Below are 22226 nucleotides of genomic sequence, written 5' to 3'. Positions count from 1 at the left end.
ATTTTAAAGCTTTATTTTCCTTTCTCTATTGCTTGTCTTATTTAAAGCTATTAATTAATTCCTTCCTTCCTTCATTAGATGACTATTTACTAACTACTGTACACCAGATACCTTTGATAAGTACTAAAGATACAGATGTGGGGGAAATAGACAGGACCCTGTCCTCTTGGAGCTTGCATTCCGTTGGAAGAGTCACATATTAATAAAACAACCACGCTAATAGAAATATAATTACAAACTGTGAAAAGTTTCATGTGAAAAACATAGGGCACTATGAGAGCTCATATCAAAACTGGGGGGTGGGGGCACACAGGAACTTCCCTGAGGGAGAGACATTTGTGCTGAGATGAGAAGGGTGGGCAGGGCTGAATGAATCAGGCGGGGTTAATTTAGTAGATAGGATGGTGTGTGTGCAGAAGCTCTCTTAGGAGGGAGGACGGTGTGTGGAGGAAATGAAAGGTGGTTTAGCTGGCCACAGAGATGGGGGTGAGTAATGTGAGGGGGTTAGAGAGTAAGCTGGGCTCAGGTTACCCCGAGACCTGGAATCCCAGGGTTGTTCTCCTCTTTGCCTTAATACATCCAACCTACCACAAAATCCCCTGGATTCTGTTGTCTGTTTCTCTCTCAAAATTATCTTGTCTCTTATCTTATCCAATCTTGCCTGACTTATACCTAAAGGCCTTTGGATAGTTTGCCTGCCTCCCATGCATGGCCACCCTAGGACGTTCCCTTCACTGAGGGCTGGAGTTTTTCTTTTTAATTTTTCTAAAATATATCTTACAAAACTCTCTCCATTTAGAACCTTCACTGACTCCTCAGCCACCTCTCACTTCCATCCCCTTCTCTGAGTACATCTTTCAGATGCAAATCAACATTTCCACTTTTTTTTTTTTTTAAGATTTTATTTATTTATTTTTTCCCCCAAAGCCCCAGTAGATAGTCGTATGTCATAGCTGCACCTCCTTCTAGTTGCTGTATGTGGGACTCAGCCTCAGGATGGACGGAGAAGTGGTGCCTCGGTGCGCGCCCGGGATCCAAACCCGGGCCGCCAGCATCGGAGCGCGCGCACTTAACCATCAAGCCACGGGGCTGGCCCAACATTTCCACTTTTAAGGCCAATGCTGGAATAAGAAAGAAAAAGGGATCCAGTAGGAACAACGTCCTGGACAGGGCCCTAAACTTCTGAAGAGGTAGGACTCCACCAGAGAATCTGGAGGAGCCCCACCCCTCAGGAAAGATCTCCATCCCATCATCTTTGTGCCATTAAACCGGATCCTATGGTTGTGTCTTGATGACTTTGCATTGTAAAAAGAGCCCGAAGTTATTCATGAGCTAGTTATACTATTTGTTAATGTTTTTAGAAAATTGTTAGGAAATCATCTCTAATTGACCATCATTTATATTTTCATTTATGGAAGTGCCTGAAACCAGCACTAATTGCTTTCAATCTCTGTACTTGGCAGGCTGTATGGGACTGATAGACATCAGGAAAACGCATAGGCCCAGGAGTAGGGGCACTGTTCTGACCATGCTAAAACTTTCACATGTTTAAACTTTAAAAAAAAACATCATTCTATGCTCAACTAACATTTTCTTGAATAATACTTCTTCATCATTTCTGTTAGGTGGTGCACACAGTATTAGATGCTGAGGATAACTTTGACTGATTATCAAATGCAGCATGGCTCAGCTTGTTATACGGATATATTTGTACTGTAGGTCAAGTCACCACCCATCCCACTGCCTGGAATGACATCATTAGAAAATGTATCAGAGCTGTCAGCCAGATCAGTACTTTTGAAATTCTCTTCATGAATAATATTTAGAGAAAGCAAAATGATGAGTTGAAAAAGTCAAGGCTTGATAGAGGTGATGGCTTCCTTAAGGAACACAGTTTTATTTCACATCCCAAATTTCTATCAAGTATTGTCTTCTACTTATTGTATACCTACCGTCCATCCAACCACAGGCATGGAATCCATCCTCTTCTCCTTCTCCCTCCCTTTGACACTCTATTTCCTCTTTTTTCCTCTTGTCCATATGGCTAACTTTAATGTGTTCTTCACGACTCCAGTTCAGGGCTTATTACTCCCAGCAAGCCATCCCTGATTTTCCAGTTTTCTTCCTTGTGCATATCCTTGTCCAGCATTTCTCTTCACGGTATTCTAATAGTCTTCTTATTGCGCTGGGTTGCTCACTAAGCTGTGCATTTCTTAGGAGAAAGGCTGTGTCTTGCTTCTCTAAGCCAGTGTTCATAACACCATTCCTGGCACATCACGGGTGTGGACCTTCTGCTGCTGTGTGTCGATGGTGGGCTTGCTCTGGCCGAGCTCTGCACTGGGCACCAAGAGAGATATAAGGAAATGAGCAGGAGCTCCTTGCTAGAGAAAAGTAGTGGCTCTCAGTGGCATTTTTGCCAACCAGGTATCAAATCACAAATCGTGACTCAATATTTCTGTGAATTTGCATCGCTTTATACTGTCAGTATCTGTGGTCATCAAAACTTTAAAAAAATGTTCAAAAACAGACACAGAACTAACGTTAGTTCCAAATATTGTAAAGTTTTAAGTGCCATGATCAAAAGCATCTATATTCAAAAGCAATTGGATCATAAAAAGTGAACATAAAATTTACCTCATCTTGAATACTTTAAAGACTAATTACAATGTTGAGTTCTAATGACTATTGCCTTAAAACCCCATAAATCATATACAAATAAGAGGAGAGAGTTTTTAAATGTAAGTGAACTCTAATCGGGTCTCATAAGAAAGGAAAACAGATCTATAGTAGCTCAATGAAATGTCTAAGCAAGTAAAGCCAGCCTCTCCCATGGAGTTTGTGGACTGTGCCTTTTACACATGCTGTACAGACTGAATTCAGAGGACAAGCCTAAGCCAGAGGAACCTGTTTGGTTTCATTCATACATCTCAACTGAAAAGTAAAAATTAAAGAAACTCCTAATTTCATAATTTAATGTATTTTTTGTTGTTGTAAAAGGCTGCCATTACATGATACAGCACTAGGGAAATAAGAGGTCTGGACAGAGTGCCATGGAAGAGGGCCAGTTATCTGCATTTATTCAGTCCCAGTAATGGGTCTCTTTTTCTATGCAAATGAATTTTGAGTTAAAGGTAAGACAGATTGTGGAAGATTTTGTGCAAACGTAAACAGAGGCGTTGAAATAGAAGATAATTGATGCTTATTAAGGTGCTTAGACTAAGACCGAGTGATGTAAACCAGAACCCATCACGGAATAAGCTGGAGGATTTGGTACCTGTTTATTCCTTCCCCTGAGAGTTTTCAGGGTTGTTTTCGAATAAGAAATGAATTGAGCCCTAGAAAACCATCATAGCTGAGTGGATCTGGGAATGCTCAGCACATTGCAGTTACTAACTCAGGAGAAATTCTCAATAGCTGAGAATATTTTCTCTAGGGTAGCTGATTCTTTTCGGTTCTAATCTGTCCTCACCTTGCCTAAGATAGAAGCTGGGAAAGCCCTTATGGAACTTATATTCTAGTGGAGGAAAATAGGCAATAAGTAATAAATATAACAGTAAGCAAAACGTTACAAGATGACAAGCTCTAAGGAGTTAGGAATGTATGAGTGGGGTGAGGATCTTGCAGTTTTTAGCATGATCATCAGAGACAAACTCTAAAATGCAGTGATATTTAAGCAAAGACTTGAAGGAGTTGGGCATGGGGTGGAGGAGTCATGTGAATATCCAGAGAAGATCATTCCAGACAGAGAAGACAGGAAATGCAAAGTCCCAAGACAGATGTCTGCTGGTTCTTGGAGAACTGGTAAGGAAAGCATTGTGTTTGGGCCCCAGAGAGTAGGAGGAATATAGTAGGTGATGAGAAGAGAAGGGTAATGAAGGCCTTAGGGCCTTATAATAACAACAAAGATATTATCTTCTACTCTGGGTAAGATGGGAACCCATTGAAGGGCTTTGAGCAGTGGAGAGATTGATCTGATTTATACTTCAACAGAATTGCTCTAGATGTTCTGGCAAGAGTATTCTATAAGGGGTTAAGGGCAGAAGAAGAGATTTTAGGAAACCATTCATATAGCCTGGATGAGAAATATTGGTTGATTGGATGAGGGTGGTAATAATGGAATTGGTGGGAAGTGAAAGAAGTGGTTAGACCTAGGCTATATTTTGAAGCAGGGTGGGGGGGGGCATAAAACTACATGATACCCTATTGGACATAGGGTACGAGGAAAACACATCAGGGATGATTCCAAGATTTTTTTGTCTGAGCACCTGGAAGTATAGGATTACCAATGCTTGAGATGGAAAAAGTCATAGAAGGAATAGGTTTAGAAGAGATAATGAGTTGAGTCTTGGGCATATTAGGTTTGAGGTGCCTATTAGGCATCCAAGTAGAGAGGTTGAGAAGGTAATTGAATAGAGGAGTCTGGAGTTGAGGGGAGAAAACCAGGCTGGAGACAGAACTTTGGAAATTGGTCTGAATTTAGACAGTACGTTGGGTTTAGCAGTGTCTCTCCAAAATTCATGTCTACTCAGAACCTCAGAAAGTGACCTTATTTGGAAATAGGGTCATAATAGATATAATTAGTTGAGATAGTCATGCCGCGATTAGAGTGGGCTCTAAATCCAATCACTGGTGTCCTTATAAGAAGAGGAATATATAGATACAGAGATTCAGAGACACACAGAGGGAAGAAGACTATGTGACATGACAGTAGAGGTGGAGATCGGAATGCAGCTACAAGCCAAGGAATATCACGGATTGCCAGGAGATATAAGAAACTAGGAAGAGACAAGAAAATATTTTCCCCTAAGCATTTAGAGGAAATGTGGACATGCTGATCCTTTGATTTCAAACTTCTAGCCTCCAGAACTATGTGTTATAGCCTCCAGAACTACGTGTTACAGCAGCCCTAGGAAATCAAAGACATGGTATATAGAATCATAGTGCAGTATGAGACTGTCAAGGCAGTGAGTGTTCATAGAAAAGAGAAGTCCCTAGACTGAACCTTGAGCATTAAGAGGTAAACATAGAAAAGTTGGTGAGGGTGATCTGGTTAGCAGAAATTAAAGGGTACATAAGAAGTGTATAAGTCTGGGATTGAAATGGACTGATACAGAATGGACAGGAATCAAAGTGTAGAAGAGCTTCTTTCAAAGTGAAATGATAAAGCAAGAAATTGACAATGCTCTTTTAATAGAAGTATGAGAATGCACTGTTCCACAGTGGTGGGCCAGTGCTGTCGTGGGTTTTCCCCCTGATGTTTGTGAGAGCCGGTAGTGCTTCATGTCTTCCCCTTTAGATCTGACATGCACCCTGGGTACCCAGGCTAATTTTCTTAAAATATAACTTTGTACGTATCAGCCCAGTCGCACATATGTTTAAAGCCCTTTATAGGATCCCTTTTTACAAGAACAAGTCAAAATTCTTTGTCATTCTGAAACAAGCCTTCTCCACGTGGCCTCTCTCTTTACCACTCTCTTCCAAGTTCACATGGATGTTTCAGAGTCTTAGTTTTTCCATCTTTCAAAATGAGGAGGTTGGTTGGGTGAATGTCTGCTAAAATTCTCATCAGCTCTACCGGCCTACAGTTCTACTGCTTCAAGCATGGTAAAACTCAACCACGTTGCTCTACTTACATCTCTACAGCTACATGAGCATAACATATTTCATTTGCCTAATTAAGCTCTTCCTTTCTTCAGTAAAGCTCTTTCTCTGAAACACTCTTTCTTATTGCCTCAACTCTTATAACTGCTTATTACTTTGAATCCCCAAAATGTGTATTCTGTATTGTCTAACAAATCATCCACCTTTCCCTTTGCCCAGCCATCCCCTTCTCTATCCATCCACTCATCCATCTACCTGATGACACATCTCTTTGGAGACAGCCTGGTATAGTGGAAGGAGCACATACTTTAAAGTTCTGTATTCCTGCGTTTGAATCCCATTTCATTATGAATGTTATTATTATTTCTTTTTACTTGTAGAGCTTTTTACCTCTCTGAAATCCTATTTCCTAATCTGAGAATTTGATGAAAAAAATATCTTTAGTACAAGTTTAAAAGACTAATACATGGTAGGCATTTAATAGCAGTAAGTATGACTTTGCTTTTGCCTCCTTCAACTGGATTATAAACTCCTTAAAGATAGAACTGTGATAATATAACTATTTGCTTATGTAGGGTCTGACACACAGTAAACATTGAATAATTGTTAGTTTATAATTTTAGTGAAGTGGTAATAAAATTCTCCAGAGTGACTATTTTATTCAACAAATGTCTTCTGGACACTTAAGATAACAGACCCTATGTTATTCTCTGTAGACAAAAAGATGAATAAGCAACTATTTGTCCTAGGGAAGCTTAAATTCAAGGAGAAAGACAAAAGAATCATGATAACTTGAGATTGTTACTAAAAGTGAGCACAGTGAAAATACAGTAAGAGGAAAGATTACATCAGTCTTAGGGGCAAGTGGAGACCGGGGTCACATGAGCTGGGTCTTAATGAATGAGGAGGAGCCTGCCAGGCAGAGGAGGAGGCAGAGGGGTGTTTCCAGCAGAGGGAAAAATGCACAAAGGCAAGAAGGTGCATTATTTGGGGGAGTACTGAGTGATCATGTGTGATTAAGATACAAAACATATATACGTGATAAAGTTGGAAAGGTAAGAAAAGGTCCTTGCGTGTCAGGCTAAGAAGTGGGGATGTATCATGTAAAATTAGGGAACCTTGGAATTTTTTAAGAACTAGAGTCGTGTGTCCACATATGTGTTAAAATACTCCACTAATGGCAGTGTGGACGACAGATTAGAGTAGGAAGACTGGAAAAGTGGGAAAAGTTAAAACAAAACAAAATGATGTTCTTGAACAACTGAGGCCCAACTCAAAATGCTGAACTAGATATTATTTGGACTTTTCAATTCTGAGTTTCTAGTCCATAATTTTCACATTCTCATGAGTAGTTGATTGTTGAGCAGGATATAAATAGTAAAATGTCTTGCTGAAACATGCATGGTTGTCCTTTGTTGAGTATTAGAGTAGCTTTAAATATAGATCCATCAGAGACACACAGGGAGAAGGCCACGTGAAGACAAAGGAGGAGGTGGAATGATGTGTCTACAAGCTGAGGAACGCCAAGGACTGCAGGCATCCACTAGAAGTTAAGAGGCAAGGAAAGATCATAGCCTAGAGCCTTTGAGAGAACTTTTCGGACTTCTGGCCTCCAGAACTTAAAACAATAAATTTCTCTTTTTTAAAAACAAAAAGGAAAAGAAAATATGTCCAACATCTTCCAGGGTGAGCGTGGTGTCTCTTTAATCTTGAGTTCCCTTTCCTGAGCCAGTTACATCTATGTAGATGTGTGCACAGAGTCTAGCATTGATCAATTTAAACCCTAGCCAAATCCAATGGTAAGCTGGTCAGATGTGACCTCCAGACATTTGGAGTGTGGGGTCCCAAGGGTCAGAGCTGCAGGAAGGGGCTGCTTTACGGACTGTGGCCATAGATACAAGAAACAGTCCAGGGGAGATGTGACCAAATTCTGGTAGGCCAAGTTGTTTCTTTGAAGGAGCAAGGGTTTTCCACTATGCTCCTGGGAAACCAAGAAGTTCTGTTGGCCAACATGAGGTTGTGGGTGGGGGGTGAAGGCAGTGACAGTGGCAGCCTAGAGAGAGTCTCTCGCTCCTGCTTCAACTCAAGCAGCTCCACATTCTTTTGTTTTCTATAAGAACCTTCACTGTAGGTTTCATTTGAATAAAGTGATCTAATTTGAAACCAATTTGAAAACCACTGGACAAGGCATATGAGACAAATCCAGATGCATAGAGGAGATAGAACCCTAAACACTAACAAAAGGCAGAAGATTCAAGACTGTTAGTGGGAGTCCAAACCTGAATGAACTTCTTGAGACATTACAGCCTCAGATGCAAGTAGGAAGGAGGGTAAACCAGTATGTATGTTACTCAATTCCAGTTGGGGCTTCCAGGAATTATCCAGTTCCTTTGGCATGTCATTCTTGGGATTTTCTAGACAGATGTTCTTCCAGCTCCAGGTCAATAAACACCAGGGTGAGACAGTATCTAAGAACAACTAATTGGTCTCTGGACTTATTGAGAATAAGTACCATCTAGATTTATACTGTTTCAGAGAAGTTGTTGCTTTAAATGTGAAAAATTTTGAGGCCTCACTGAATTTTTTTGTTCCTTTCTTTCCTCCTTCCTGTCTTCATTCCTTCTTTCCTCCCTCCTCTCTTGCCTTTTTCCCTCCCTTCCTTTCAAATTTACTGAGTATTTACCATGGGCCAGGCACTGAGAATCTAAGGATGAATAAGATATGCCCAAATCCCCAAAGAGTTTACAGATTTGTGTGAGAGACAGGCAAGTAAATAGACAACACAACCCAGTGCATGTTAGGATACAAGTGAGCATAGGACCCATAAGAGCAGAAAAGGACACCCTAGAGACGCCAGGGAAGGCTTCCTGGGAGAGGAAACCTTATGCTGAATTTTGGAGGATGGGTAGGAATAAGCTTAATGAGAAAGGTTAGAGTGGACGAGCATTCTGGGCTGATATGATCACATGGGGTCTTTGTGGTCCATGGGGAAACCATGCTCTTTGAAGGTAGCTAGACTTAGTTTCTAAATCTGAGTCCATCACTTACCATGAATGATTAAAAGTTACTCACCTCTCAGCACCTCTGTTTCTTCACCTGCAAAATGGAGGAAAAAAAGTATTTCAGTTGCAAGTGGTGTCATAAGCGGGAACTCAAGCATGATGTAAGCCATGTGGTTGTAACTTTGTCCAGAAGGCAGAAAGGAAGTTTAACAGGATATGACTACCTCTTCTTTGATTTGAAGAAGATTCCTTATCATTGTGTTTAAATACTTATTTTGTAATCCTACATTCCTCTCCTTCTTTTTTAAGTGACATTGATAATACCTGCTGTTTAATTCTAAAAATAATGACATGGATTTTGCCTGAAGACTTAAACAAAAAAAAAAAAATGAGGCTAGAGTGCTCCAACATTAATAGGATCTGTTAGAACTTTTACAGGTACTCTTTGATGACAAAAGATCATTCCATTATAAATACGTTTATTCCAGAAGCATATTTGGAAAAGAGGGCCTACCTGGGTCTCAAATCAATTTCATTTCTAATTTCCACATTGTGAACATCTTATCTCAGTCCTTATGGACATCACAAAGATGTGTGCTCTTTATAATGTAGCAATATTAATATATACTAACAGAAAAGAATTGATACCAAATAAGAGAGAGTATATTATATTGCCTTAGATAAATCATAGTGAACTCCTAGCTAAGATGATACATTTTTTCATTTATTAGGTTTATGGACAGCACCTTCCATCAGTCAGTTCATGACTGTGAGACTATAAACTTGCTATGTTTACCCTTATGTGAAACACTAATGGAAGGAAAGGTGGAGATAAGAAACTCTAAGGAGGAAATGGAAGCATTCAGATGAAGCATATAGAGGTGGTAGAAAAGGGCCTGAGGGCAGGGAACAGTTCTGGGGTCTAGGGTTCTGCAGAGACACACAGAACAGCAGTGCCCTCCAAGAAGCTGATGGCAATCTGCTGAATCACCAGAGGACACACTGGAAGGAGAGAAATGCCTCTCAGCTCACTGACCAAGCAGCTGAAGAAGATGCTGGGGCACAAGGTGATTCATGAGCATCTGGCCCTGACCCCGCACTCTTCTCCATCTTACCCCAGTGCCTCATGGAAGACTGGAAGTTAGCCATTAGAGGTGTCAGACTTATTTTGAAAAGTCGTGGATTGAGTTTTCTCCTATGAGTTATGTGAAAATGAGTTAGTGAGCGGTTTCAGGATATCATGTTGGGGTACTTTGGGAGGCATTGATTGCATCAAAACTCCTAAGAAGGTGAGATCAATATTTGTGTGGCTCTAGAAGAACTAGTTGAAGTGTTTTAGACATAAACTGGAATGTTGGGGAAGCTTCAGAATACTTTAACAGACAGAGTTCCTGTTGAGATTATTGACATCTAAGATGGATGGTTGCGAGGCAGGTGTTAGTAAAGATGTATAAAATAGAAGTGGTTTCTAAAATGGACGGATACATACAGAATATGTATATGGAATGTATGTGTATATGAATTACCCAAACAGTGGGATGGTAAAAGGGTCCAAATTCCCTCAAGGAATGTGGTACTTACCACCATGCCTGACACATAATTATCACACACTGATTTAATTTATTGGGTTGAATTGAATATTAAAACACCCAGATTCTTAGAATTAGAAGGAGACTGGAAGAGCATGCCTCCCAAAAGCCCACTAATGCACGAGATGTGTCTTTTCCTACCACAGGCAGTGCAGGGTCCCCTTGCCCCATGTCTGCATATCCACACCACCACCCCTGCCCAACTCCTCTCAGCACCAAATGCTACTGCTAGGGAGATATTCATTCTGTAAGTGAGAAAATAACCAAAACAATAATATTTGGAAATCTGCAATGGTCAGAATCAAAAGGAGAGAATTAATCAGGAGAACCAAGATTAGCTGGAGAGAGCTTCTTCTATTGGGGAATGGCCTTATAGCCCCAAAATATTTTCTCCTATCCTGCCTGAGATTATTTTATAATCTTATTTTACATTATGTATTCTGAAATCTCATGAAGGCAATTAGGAAGAAAGGGAGTTAAAGGAAGTGTAGAAATTGAAGAAAGTGTAAAAGGACTTAATTCTGTCTTATATTTTCACAATCCAAGTACAAAACAAACTTGTGGTTGTTTTATTATCCAAGCTGGTATTTTGGTTTCTGATAACACACACACACACACACACACACACACACACAAATTTTGCAGCTATACTCAGGATTTTCTATATGGACCCAGATGCTATAGAAACAGCATCTGTAATATCTTTTAAAAATTTGAATGATGAAAGGATTGAGACATGAGTCCCTAGAAAACAGTAATGCTCAATTAAAAGACAACAGATCATATTTTTTCATTTTTGGGGTCCTATTTTTAATTCTAATTTCTAATATTTTTCTTTCAAGGAAGCTTACAAGTTCGTTATCAGCTGAGCAAGGAAGAAATCCATGTATTTACGATTGATGTAGAGAACTTTGCCAACAGAAGGCTGCACCGCTTGAAGATTAGCCGAGAGGGAAGAGAGCTTACCATTCAGGTACCTTACTTCCCTTCTACTCGTTCAGTCAAATGTGCCTTGGCTGCTCAATAAAACTTTTCTGAGCTTCCACCCTGAACCAAGTGTGGAGTCAAATTCTGGAGATTGATATGAACCACACTTGGCTCCAGCCTTTGAAGAACTAGAATAGTGGTTCTCGGTGTGTGCTCCCCGTTCCCATCAGCATCACCATCACCTGCAACCTTATTAGAAATGCAAATTCTAGGGCCCCACATCAGATCTACTTAATCAGAAACTTTTCTGTGGGGAAGTTAGCAGGTGATTCTGATGCCTGCTCAAGTTGGATAACCCCTGAACTGCAGTATAATGAGGAAGACACACAGGAGAAGAAGACATCACGAGGGACTGTCAAAGGCTAAGGTAGAAGCATGCACAGGTGATATGGGAGCATGGAGGGCACTGATCTCATCTGGGCATCAGCACTTACTTTCCAGAGGAAGTTAGGAGGAAACTGAATCTTGAAGGTGAGTAGGAGTTGGCTAGGTGGAGAAGAGAGAGGAAAGTGCTCAGGCAGAGAGTCCAAGTGAACATCAGCAAAGCTGTCTGAAAGAGCATAGCGTGTGGCAGGCACTCCATGAAATTCCGGCGGTCTTGGTATAAAGAGCAGGCAATGGCAGATCACAATGGAGAAGTGGCAGAGTTCGGATCATCCCTTTTAGAATCGTGACCTCAAGTGAGCCCTTAAATCTTCCCAGCAATCACCTCTTATTTTTTTAATTCATCCACTCTCTTGATCTCTTAGATGACAATTTTAAACTTCCTCCTCCCTCCTTATACCACCACCAACTGCAACTCCATCTTCGGTCTTGGCAGATGACTTTGGTTTCTTTTTTCTTGTGAAAAATATATCATTCATAAGAGAATATCCACACACTCTCACCACCACATTTACACCTACCTGCATCTGTGTCTGTGCACTCTCTCTCCCTCCTGTTGCTGATTATGAACAATTAATGATTCTAGTTCAGGCTAAACCCACCACTTGTGGGCCAGATCTCATACCCTACTCAAGAACATCATTCCAGCCTTATCATCTTCCCTCCCCTTTCAACATTTTCCCAGCTCTATTAGATGGCTCCAAAAAGCATAAAACATGCAAATATTACAAGCATTAAAAAAATAAAAATAAAAAACTCTCTGGGTTAGGGAAAAAGACCTCTCTCTTATCTGACTTCGTTTACTACTCCATTTTCTCTTTCAATTTACTGCCCCAGTCCTTGGAAATGTTGTTTATAAACTTGGTCTCCAAATTTTTCCTTCCATTTTCTTAAACCCACACGAATGAAGGTTTGTCCCTGTGCCGCAGCAAAATTATACTTCTCAAGACACTAACGGCCTTATCTTGCAGAATCCAATAGGTTTTTCCTTATTTGTCTTCTCATTGTCATTTGACACAGTGGTTGCCCTCTGCTTTTGAAATATATGCTTATTTGGCTTGCAGGACACAACATTCGCCTGTTGTTCCTTCTGCATCTGTTGGTTGCTCGTTCTTGTCTCTTTTGTTGGTCCCCCCTCATCTTCCAAACTCTAACCATTGGAACATCCCAGAACTCCATCTTCAGATTCCTTCTCTTTTGTATCTACACTCATTCCATGGCTAATCTCATTCACTCTCACACCTTTAAATGCCATGTATATGCTGGTGAATCAATCCAAAATGTATATCCAAATCCAGTCCTTTCACTGAATTCCAGACCTATATATCAACTGCTTACTCGACGTGTCTACAGTGCCATCTTGGATACCTATTAGGCATCTTGAATATAACACATTTAACCCTGAGTTACTGAGAATCTTCCCCCTAACACCCTCCCCCTCGATAAACTTCCATCTCTCAGTTAATGGCAGCTGCATTCTTACCATTTCTCAATCTTAAAATTGTGGTGTTATCTCTGATAATTCTCTTTCTCTCGCAAGACACATTCTGATGATCAACAGATTCTACTCTGTCCCAAGCCAAGCTCATCCTTTCCTTGGATTATTTCAGTTTACAGTTGCCTCTTAACTGACATCTCCCTGCTTCTCTTTTTGTTTCCCTCTGACTTATTCTCAACACAGCGGCCAGAGTGATCCTGTTAAAACATTAGTCAGATCATAGTACTCTTCTGTCCAAACCCCATCAATGATTTCCTTTCGCATATGCACTAAAAGCCAAAGACCTTGCAGTGGTTTAAGAGGATCTCCATGATCCGACACCCTCTGCTTCTTTCCCGCTGTTACTTCTCTGATCTCATCTATTATTATTCCCTCTGTAACTCCACTCATGCCACTCTGGCCTCCTTGCTATTTCCAGAGCCCTTGAACTCACTTGACTTTGCTTTGCCTAGAATGCTGTTGTCCATTTATCCGCATTCCTAGTTGAACTTGTACTTCCTTCAGAACTTCACTCAAAAAGTTATTTTCAATGAGGCCATCACTTTTTTAATACAGCAGCGTAGCTCCTTGACTTCACCCCTACAGCACTTAAACACTATCTAACGTTTTATACAATTTATTTATTTATCTAATTTGTTGTCTTGTCACCCTCCTCTAGAATGTAAGCTTCATGAGGTCAGGGATTTTTGTCTGTTTTCATTACTGTGGAACCCCCTACTTTGTCAAGCAGTGCCTAACATACAGCAGGTACTCAATAAATACTTGTGAATTAAATGAATGAATTCCACAGTGCTTAATGTACTATGTGGAGAAGATTAAATTGGCTTTGTGGACAGGTGAAGCGAAACCTTTGAATTTTAGGCAGGGGAAGTAGCATGGGTAGATTTTCATTTTCAGGGGCTCATTGTGACCACTGCATGGAAATACACGTTTGGGAGTGATGAGACAGAGACCAGTCAGGAAGAGATGGTGAGAGCGTCATCTAGGGCAGTGGGGGAGCCATGGAGAGGAGGATTTGAGAAATGTCATAGAAGTAACGTCAATAGTATTGGGTGACCTTTTAGACATGAGCTATGAGAGAAGTCAAGATTGAATATTAATTTTCTTGTTTGGGTGAAAGTTCAGGAATAATTGTCAAATACATGATACAACTAACAATCAATGAGAGATTATAATTTAATAGGCTTATCTCTAAAATTTACTCTTGAAATAAGGGAGGAAAATCTTTGCAGTGAGTTTGGGTTGGAGCCAGACTGGAGGATGAAAGGGATGGGAATGATGACTTTTCATTTGAAAATGTTTTGCCTGAGGTACCAGTGGGACATCTGGGGTGCATTCTGCTGTGCATTTTTATGTATGACTCATTTTTCCTCCTTCTTTATATTTCCTGTCTTCTTTTTCACAAATGAAAGACACAAACAGGGCAGTGAGAGAACAATAAGAGGTATTTCCTTCTCTTCTCCCACTAAAGGATTTCCACCAATCAATTAATAGTCACTGATAAGCATCTATTGGTTGAGAACATACTATTTCCAAAGCACTGAAGGGAGCAGAAAGACATGGAGGCAGAGACTTTGTTTTTTAACTTCAAATCAGTTTATTGACACAGTAACACAACACACTTGCCTCTCTGACACTCCCACCCCCTTGCCCTCTCTAGATCTCTTCTCCTTCCGCCCTGCTTTGAACAAGCTGTTCAGTGAAAATGGAAAAGAGTAGGCTCCTACTATATGCCCAGCCCCACCCCAAAGCCCTATGGAGCATGGTCTTAGGTATCACCCAGAACCTGTTAGAGAGAGAGAGCAGGCAGTTATCACTATGCTCAGCCCGCCAGAGGCATTGAGTACCAGTGACAGATCCCCACAACCCCCAGGCCTTGAGTTGCTATTTCTCCTTCTCTCTGTTCTTTGTGACCCTGGGAAGGAGACCTTGGGACCTAGGCCTGCAGCCAGGAGCAAGAACTCCTGGTGATGATTTGAGAACTATAATTTGGCTAGTATTTTTTTTTTTTTTTTTTTTTTTGCTGACAAAGATTCACCCTGAGCTAACCATTTGTGCCACTCTTCCTCTATTTTGTATGTGGGTCGCCACCACAGCATGGCTGACAAGTGGTGTAGGTCTGCACCTGGGTTTCAAACCCATGAACCTGGGCCGCTGAAGCAGAGTGTCCTGAACTAAACCACTATGCCATGGGGCTGGCCCCTGGCTAGGATTTTTTAAGGATCAGGTGTCCCCAGAAATGCCTTGGTGGTGGAGGTGAACTTCAGTGCCCCTATTTAAAATGCATTAATGACATTAAACACACTAAGCCAGTTTGCCCAAATGCCAGCACAATCAGCTGTAAAGGAGGAGAAGCCAGACATTTTTTAAACCAAGTAGTTAATTACTTCCTTTGAGAGATGAAGATGCCGAGGCCAAGAGAGGCGTCCCTAGGGCAAGTCAGACTTGGGTGAAATCCCTGCTCCATCACTTAAGCTATGTGATCTGAGACCAGTTACTCACCTTCCTGAGCTCAGTCTACTTATCTATAAAAGTGGGGGTGGTGAAAGCAACTAAGCTCAGTCAGTTCTTGTAAAGGTTATGAAAGAGCATAGCTGAAGGGCCAAGCAGGAAGCCTGGCATATGGGCTTACTCAAAAAAGTTTTCTTCCATTTTCCTCCCTTTTCCATCTCAATTCATGACTAGACAAGACCACTGAGTATCCTAGATTCTGAGATCAACACAGATTCTTGAGACCAGATTACAAACTTTAGACATCCAGAAGGTTTAAAGGACTATGGTGCTTCACCCCTGATACCTCACCAATTATAACTAAAAATAAAAACAATACTAAAACAAGCATATGGAAGTCTAACAAAATAATGTATTTCCCACTGAATACGTGAATGATTGCCTAGCACATATCATAAATATTGAAGTCATAAAAGTTAATATTTGTGATACTCCACCCCCACTTTTGTTTTTTTTTTTTTGCTTTTCCTCTATGCATTTGCAAAGTTTTGCCAATTAGTAACCCAGCACCTGAACCAGTACTAGTGCTCAGGTGCCCTCCCTCCATGTCAGGGCTGGAACCCAACCCTCAACTTTCCATAGTCCACCAATAGCCTCAAGTCTCCTTTAAGTCATCCTACCTTCCTCTCCAAACTTTTACAAATACTCATTTAAAAAATAAAAATCTTTAATTAAATGTCCTTTACCTCCTTCTGTCCTTCATTAGTCATCTAGTTAAACTGCTAAGGAGCAGGTCAGTTCCCACAAAGCAGACAGTAGGGCAGGTCTGACTTGTGTACTTGAACACTTAGTTCTTCTGTGTGTGACATTTGAGCATGGGCCTGTCACGGCTCAGAGGATCACCTGCTTAGGAAGCTGACCCTATGGAGCCTGGGGAGGAGGTGGGGGCAGAAGCTAGGGCAATTTCAGCTTAAGCTTCAGTTCTAAGAATCCTTCCACTGCTCTACACTAAGCAGGAAATTCCACTCACTTTAGCCTGTTCTCCAACTGGGGCAACAAACATGTGGGGAGGCACCCTGTACCCTGCTAGAGGAACAGTTCCAGAGAGTAGAAGAGGCAGGTGAGAGCTCTGAGGTAGGGCAGGAGGAAAACTCCTTCAGGGTGAGGACTGAATCTGAACCCATGAGCATTAAACAAAGTGTGGATAGAATGGGGACCATGGGAATCAAAAACCCTATGTTGTCCCTAGAGGTGTGGCGGCCACCAGGGCAACCAGAGGCATTCTGGTGGTGTGATGGACTCTGTCTTCATAGCCTACCAAGTAGAAAGGGAATCAGTACAGGGTGTTTATTTATTCACTCAGCAAATCTGTGTTAGGAGTACTTGGCCAGTTTCTGTAGTAGGCCCTTCAGAAAACACGTATTGATAAGATGTGGTCCCTATTCTCAAAAAGCCAATAGTTTAGTGGGGAAAAAAAAGAGAGAGAGAGAGAAATTAAAGCAGATCATTATAATACAGCATTTTAGATGCAAGGTTAGAAGTAGAAAAAAGGTGCCATGAGAGCAGAGAGGGTGGTCAACAGATCTAACCAAAGCATCAAGGAAAGCTTCCTGGAGGCAGTGGACTCTGGGAGCACTTAGAACAGTGTCTGGCACACAGTAGATGCTCAAATGTTTGTTGAATGAATTTTGCAGAAATTCAGAAATAAAAACACACTGAGATTGTCTACAATTTGCTCAAATATCTAGAGAGGTATGGACAAGTAAAGCAAACACCGTACTGCATGGTGGATGGGCTACATGATAATGGGACACTGCTTTGTGACACTGTGCGGCCTTGGCCAAGTTGTTGATCTCTGTGACATCAGCTCCCAGGTCTGTAACACAGGGATAGTAATGCCTATTTTGTAGCATTCTGGGGAGGAGTACATTTTGAAAGATGCTCTAGTATGGTGTCTTATATATACCAAGTGTTCAATAAATAATAAATATTATTACAGTCTAATTTCATAAATGAAAAAGCAATAAAGCATATGATCACATACCACAAGTCATAGCCAGTGACTTCTCTCACAGCAGAAACCCCGGCAGGACCAAGAGGTTCTTGGAGGAGGGTCAGTCTGAGCGGAAGGAAAGTCGTGGCAGTGGGAGCTGTGAGAACTGGGTATTAGTCCGGGATCTGCTGCTCCCCGGGGGGAGCCAGGGTCAGACACACAGCTGCAGGAGTCTGTCTTCTCTTCTTACAGGTGAACTAGAAGATAATAAGGATCCTTTTCAGAGATAACACCATAGGAATATTCAGAGTAGAGCCTGGAAGAAACTGGTAGCATTTGACTAGGCTGAAAAAAGTGGGGATGGATGGGGAATACTGCCTTGGAATGGGGAGGAGGGAAACAAAGAGATGGAACTGTAATTAGCAATGGATGAGGCAAGGAAGGTTTCCTAAAGGAAGATTCTAGAAATAAAGTCCTAAAGAATCACAGTGGTAGCTTTTGCTCACCCCTAAGAGGTGGGATTATCAGCTGTTCATGTTGATGCCAACTGTTCACTTAGTTGCTGAACTCTGACCCTCTCCTCCCCAGGGTCAAACTTTGTGTCCAATTGAAATATTTGCTCAGGAAAATCCCACAGTGTCGACACCTGAATGAGACCAGGTCAGAATTATTGGAGCAAAGGGAACAGTGATGGCTCTAAGGATAAAGTGGGGAGAAGGAGGAGAAATGAGGAACAAGTGCCAGCTTTCCGTTTAATCCTGCACAACATGAGTCTGAGAAGGCTTCATTTGTTTGCTTGTTTGCAGCAAAGAATTTGGTGACAAAATCTCAGTAGGGACATAAATACCTATCAAAAGCTGTACAGAATTTCCCAGGGAGAAGACTTGTGTGAAAGACTTTATTTCACCAACAGGGAAAAAAAGGGGTATTTTATCGGCATTGTGGGAGAATTAGTGAGACATTTCTTATCTCTCTGGAGAGAAAATCCCAGAGAGGGGTCTGCTCTGTGTGTTCTCCGGCTGTTTCCAGGTGGGAGCGCTTCATGCCCTTTACTGCAGAACTCTGCTGAGGCAGCTTTGTTTTCTGTTTTCCTGCAGATGGATCAGCAACTCCAACTCAGTTACAACTTCTCCCCAGAAGTCGAGTTCAGGGCGATAAGGTCACTCACCTTGGGCAAAGTCACAGGTTTGTTGTTCTAGTCCATACCTATGCAATGGGCTCTGTTAAATTAAAAGAATAATTAATTTTCATCAGGGTGTTCAGTAATTCAAATCTGGAGTCCTTTGCTCCCATAATATCCAAGATCTAGAACCAAGATTTCTGGTGTAGGAGACGCTAAACTGTATGTGTGGCGGAGTTGGAAACTGGCATTTATATCTACATTATAGAAGCTTGAGTAAGGTAAATTAACAAAGAAATTAAGTAAAGTAATTTTTTACTAAACTTCTAATTAATTAATTTAAAAGGTTTACTTAATTTTTCCCTTAAATTTACTTAATTTTTACTTAAAAACATTAAGAATTTGAAAAACTTAATTATTGGATTGCTCAAATCTTTAATTCCTTTACTAATTCGTCAACAATTGAAAGAGGATTAAAATCTCCTACTATAATAATATATTTCCTTGTTTTTCTGCCAGAAGTGCTGTGGATTTTATATGATGAAGGTATTTATTAGGGCCAGGCAAGATTGAATTTTTTACATCTTTTTGATGAATTGAACTTTTATTTTTTACTAAAGTGATTTTTTTAACTTTAACGTCTCTGTGCTCAAATCTATTTTGTCTGTTATTAATATAGCTAATTCAGTATTGTTATAGTTATTATCGGTTTGCTCTATCTTTCTGTATATTTTTCTTTTTAATATTTCTTTTTCATTAAGACTTGTATATGATCTTGTGAAAAGCATACAGCTGAATTTTGTGCTTTATCCAATCTGGCCGTCTCTATTTTATAAATTGGCGAATGTAAGCCCCTTTACATTTTTGGGTTACTTGTACTGTTGGATTTGTTTCTGCCTCCTTATTTTCTATCTGTTTAACTTTTCCTGTGACTCTATCTTCTTCTTTCTTCCTCTCTCAGTCCCAGTACAGTGCAGAAAACAATAACTGGAGGCATTTCCAGCAGGGATAGATTTAACACAGAAAATGCTATTGTGGCAGCACTTAGGGTGTGGATTCTTGTTAGAATCTTTCAGAATGACTCCCCAAGCAGTTCTTTTTTTTTAATTTTATTTATTTATTTTTTTCCCCCAAAGCGCCAGTAGATAGTTGTATGTCATGGCTGCACATCCTTCTAGTTGCTGTATGTGGGACGCGGCCTCAGCATGGCCAGAGAAGCGGTGCGTCGGTGTGCGCCTGGGATCCGAACCCGGGCCGCCAGCAGCGGAGCGCGCGCACTTCACCGCTAAGCCACGGGGCTGGCCCCCCAAGCAGTTCTGAGCTGACTAACAGAGAGCGCTTACCTCTGAGGCCATCACTGATGCTAGGCTGGAGCCCGGAGACCACTGTGGCTCCAGTACTGCATGTCAATTCCCGAGAGGCAGAGGGTGTCTCCAAAATGGCAACAGAGAACATTTCATGTTACCATGACTTTGCTTGCCAGTAGAAACAGCTGAATGGCAGGAAAATGACTCCTGTCTTACTGCAATCTTCCAGATTCGCATCTAATTTCTAAAGTATATAACTTCTAGAACATAATGTGCATCCAGAAACCTAGCCACAGTCAGGTCCGGAAAATGTCGATTTTAGTTTCCAAAATGGCATTTGAATGGCCAATCTACAGTGACCAACTTCTAGATTTAATTTTATGTTGTTTATTTCTTATAGATTTAATTTTATGTTTATTTCTTATTCCATTCCCCCTTCCTGTTAATAATAATTGTTTTATGCAGTCACTGCTATTTTTGATTTACCAATGCAGTGTCGAATTAATTATTTCACATTCCTCCCTATATTTCAGTATTTTTACTTTCTACCAGGTTTAATTTCCTTCTTTTGAATTTCTTCTGTGTAAGGGGCCCTTTATCTGAAAAAGCTCTTTATTTCACTTTATTCTTGGAAGATAATTTTGCTAGGCATGATTCAATATTGAAGGATATTTTTCCTCAGATCTTAAAAGAATTATTCAGGTGTGTGACGGAGCCAGCTCACCTGTATCCTAAGAACCTGTTGTACACATCTCTGCCCAATTCTGCATTCAGTCGTCTCACAGTAGTAGTTTGAAATCAGCCATACTAGGAGTATTTACTCTATGGAAATCAGAAATGCTACAAGTCAAGGGCTCCCCTGCTGCTCGAGAGACAGTTTTGAACCCTCACCAGCACATGACTGGGCTCTTCTCTTCTGTCTTCTGCTGTTGCTGTTGAAAAGCTGGCTGTCAATCAGTCCTCCCTTTGAAAATGTTCTGACCAAACCCACACTCCACCTTCACAAGCTACTTGTAAGGTCATCTCTTTTAATTTGGTGTTTTGCATTTTGTTACCATATGTCTGCTTTTAGATTTCTTTTTAAGTGTCCTATTTGATATTTTTATGTTTCCTGTATCTATTCATTAGTTCCTGTGTATCTAGTTCGTATGTATCATTCACATATATCTGTTCATTAGTTCTCTAAAATTCTCAGCATATCAAATAATGCTTCTTTCTTATTCTCTCTACACAATTATTTTAGATCTGCTCTAAATAAATCTTAGGCTTTCTAACTCTATCCTCATGTCTCTTCTTACCATTTTTTATAATAAATTTTATTGTTTGTCTCACTATGTTGCATTCTGGGCAATTTATTGAGTTTTATCTTCAAATTCACTAATTTTCTCTTCATCTATGCCAAATATCCCATTAAACCCATTCAATGAGTCATTTTTCATTGATTATATATTTTTATTTCTAAAAGTAATATTTTGTTCTTTTTCAAAAATGCCTGTTAATTAAGATAGTCTGTTGTTCCCACTTAGTTTTTTGTTCTTATCTTTTTATGTCTTAAAGCATTCCATTAATAGTTATTGAACATTTTGTTTCTGATAATCCCAATGTTGGAAGTCTGTAAGGGTCTAAATCTGTTATTTTCTGTTTTCTAACTCTTTCCTGTCAGCTTGTTCTCTTATGCTGTGTGTGTCTGTGTGTGTGTCTGTGGGCTCATATTTGGTTGAAATTAATGTGTAGGAAACTTGATGATCAGAAATTGTGAAGTTTTCTTCCAGGCAAGATTTGTGTTTACTTCTGCCAGGTGCCAGGAGGTGCTACCAATTTAGGACTATTCAGTTTCTCACTTTGGGTTTTTTCTGAACAGAGATTGAATACGAATTTGAGCTCCAGGCCTGAATGAGAGCAAGATTCTGGTTGAAGTCTCAGCGAAAATGTTGTTACTATTAATATCATAATATGTCATTTTATTATTATTTTTGTTACAGTTTTTTTTTTCTAATTCAGAACCACATCAGAGGTTGACAGGTTTTATGTTTATTCTCTTTGCTGTTAGGAGATGTTTTTTTCTAGTCCACCTTTCGCCGAAGCTTAATGTGAGAGTCTCAGGTTCAACATTTTCACTTGGCAGAGGCTGAAGTCTTGGATTTCTACTCTTCCAGATGGTTCAGGCATTTTCCCTTGATACAACCCTAATGTTGGTTTATTGCTCACTGTCTTGGTTTCATGCTCTCTCCCAAAATAATCCCCCCAAAATTTAGGATTCCTCTTTGTTTCCTGAATCTTAGCAACACGCTAAA

General features: G+C 40.4%; 1 protein-coding gene across 3 annotated transcripts in view; it reads left to right on the top strand.

The window, feature by feature from the left end:
• Positions 1 to 22226, top strand: part of CNTNAP5 (contactin associated protein family member 5) — a 757303-nt gene that overhangs the window by 696475 nt on the left and 38602 nt on the right. For all 3 annotated transcript variants that reach the window (XM_058548782.1, XM_058548783.1, XM_058548784.1), the window contains 2 exons: positions 11035 to 11165; positions 18603 to 18690. In XM_058548782.1, the coding sequence (XP_058404765.1) occupies positions 11035 to 11165; positions 18603 to 18690 (219 nt within the window). The remainder of the gene's footprint in view (positions 1 to 11034; positions 11166 to 18602; positions 18691 to 22226) is intronic.

This window comes from Diceros bicornis, chromosome 10 (assembly GCF_020826845.1).
Source record: "Diceros bicornis minor isolate mBicDic1 chromosome 10, mDicBic1.mat.cur, whole genome shotgun sequence".
Taxonomy (NCBI): Eukaryota; Metazoa; Chordata; class Mammalia; order Perissodactyla; family Rhinocerotidae; genus Diceros; species Diceros bicornis.
Note: the sequence above shows the minus strand (reverse complement) of the source record. Positions and strands in the feature narration are given on the sequence as shown.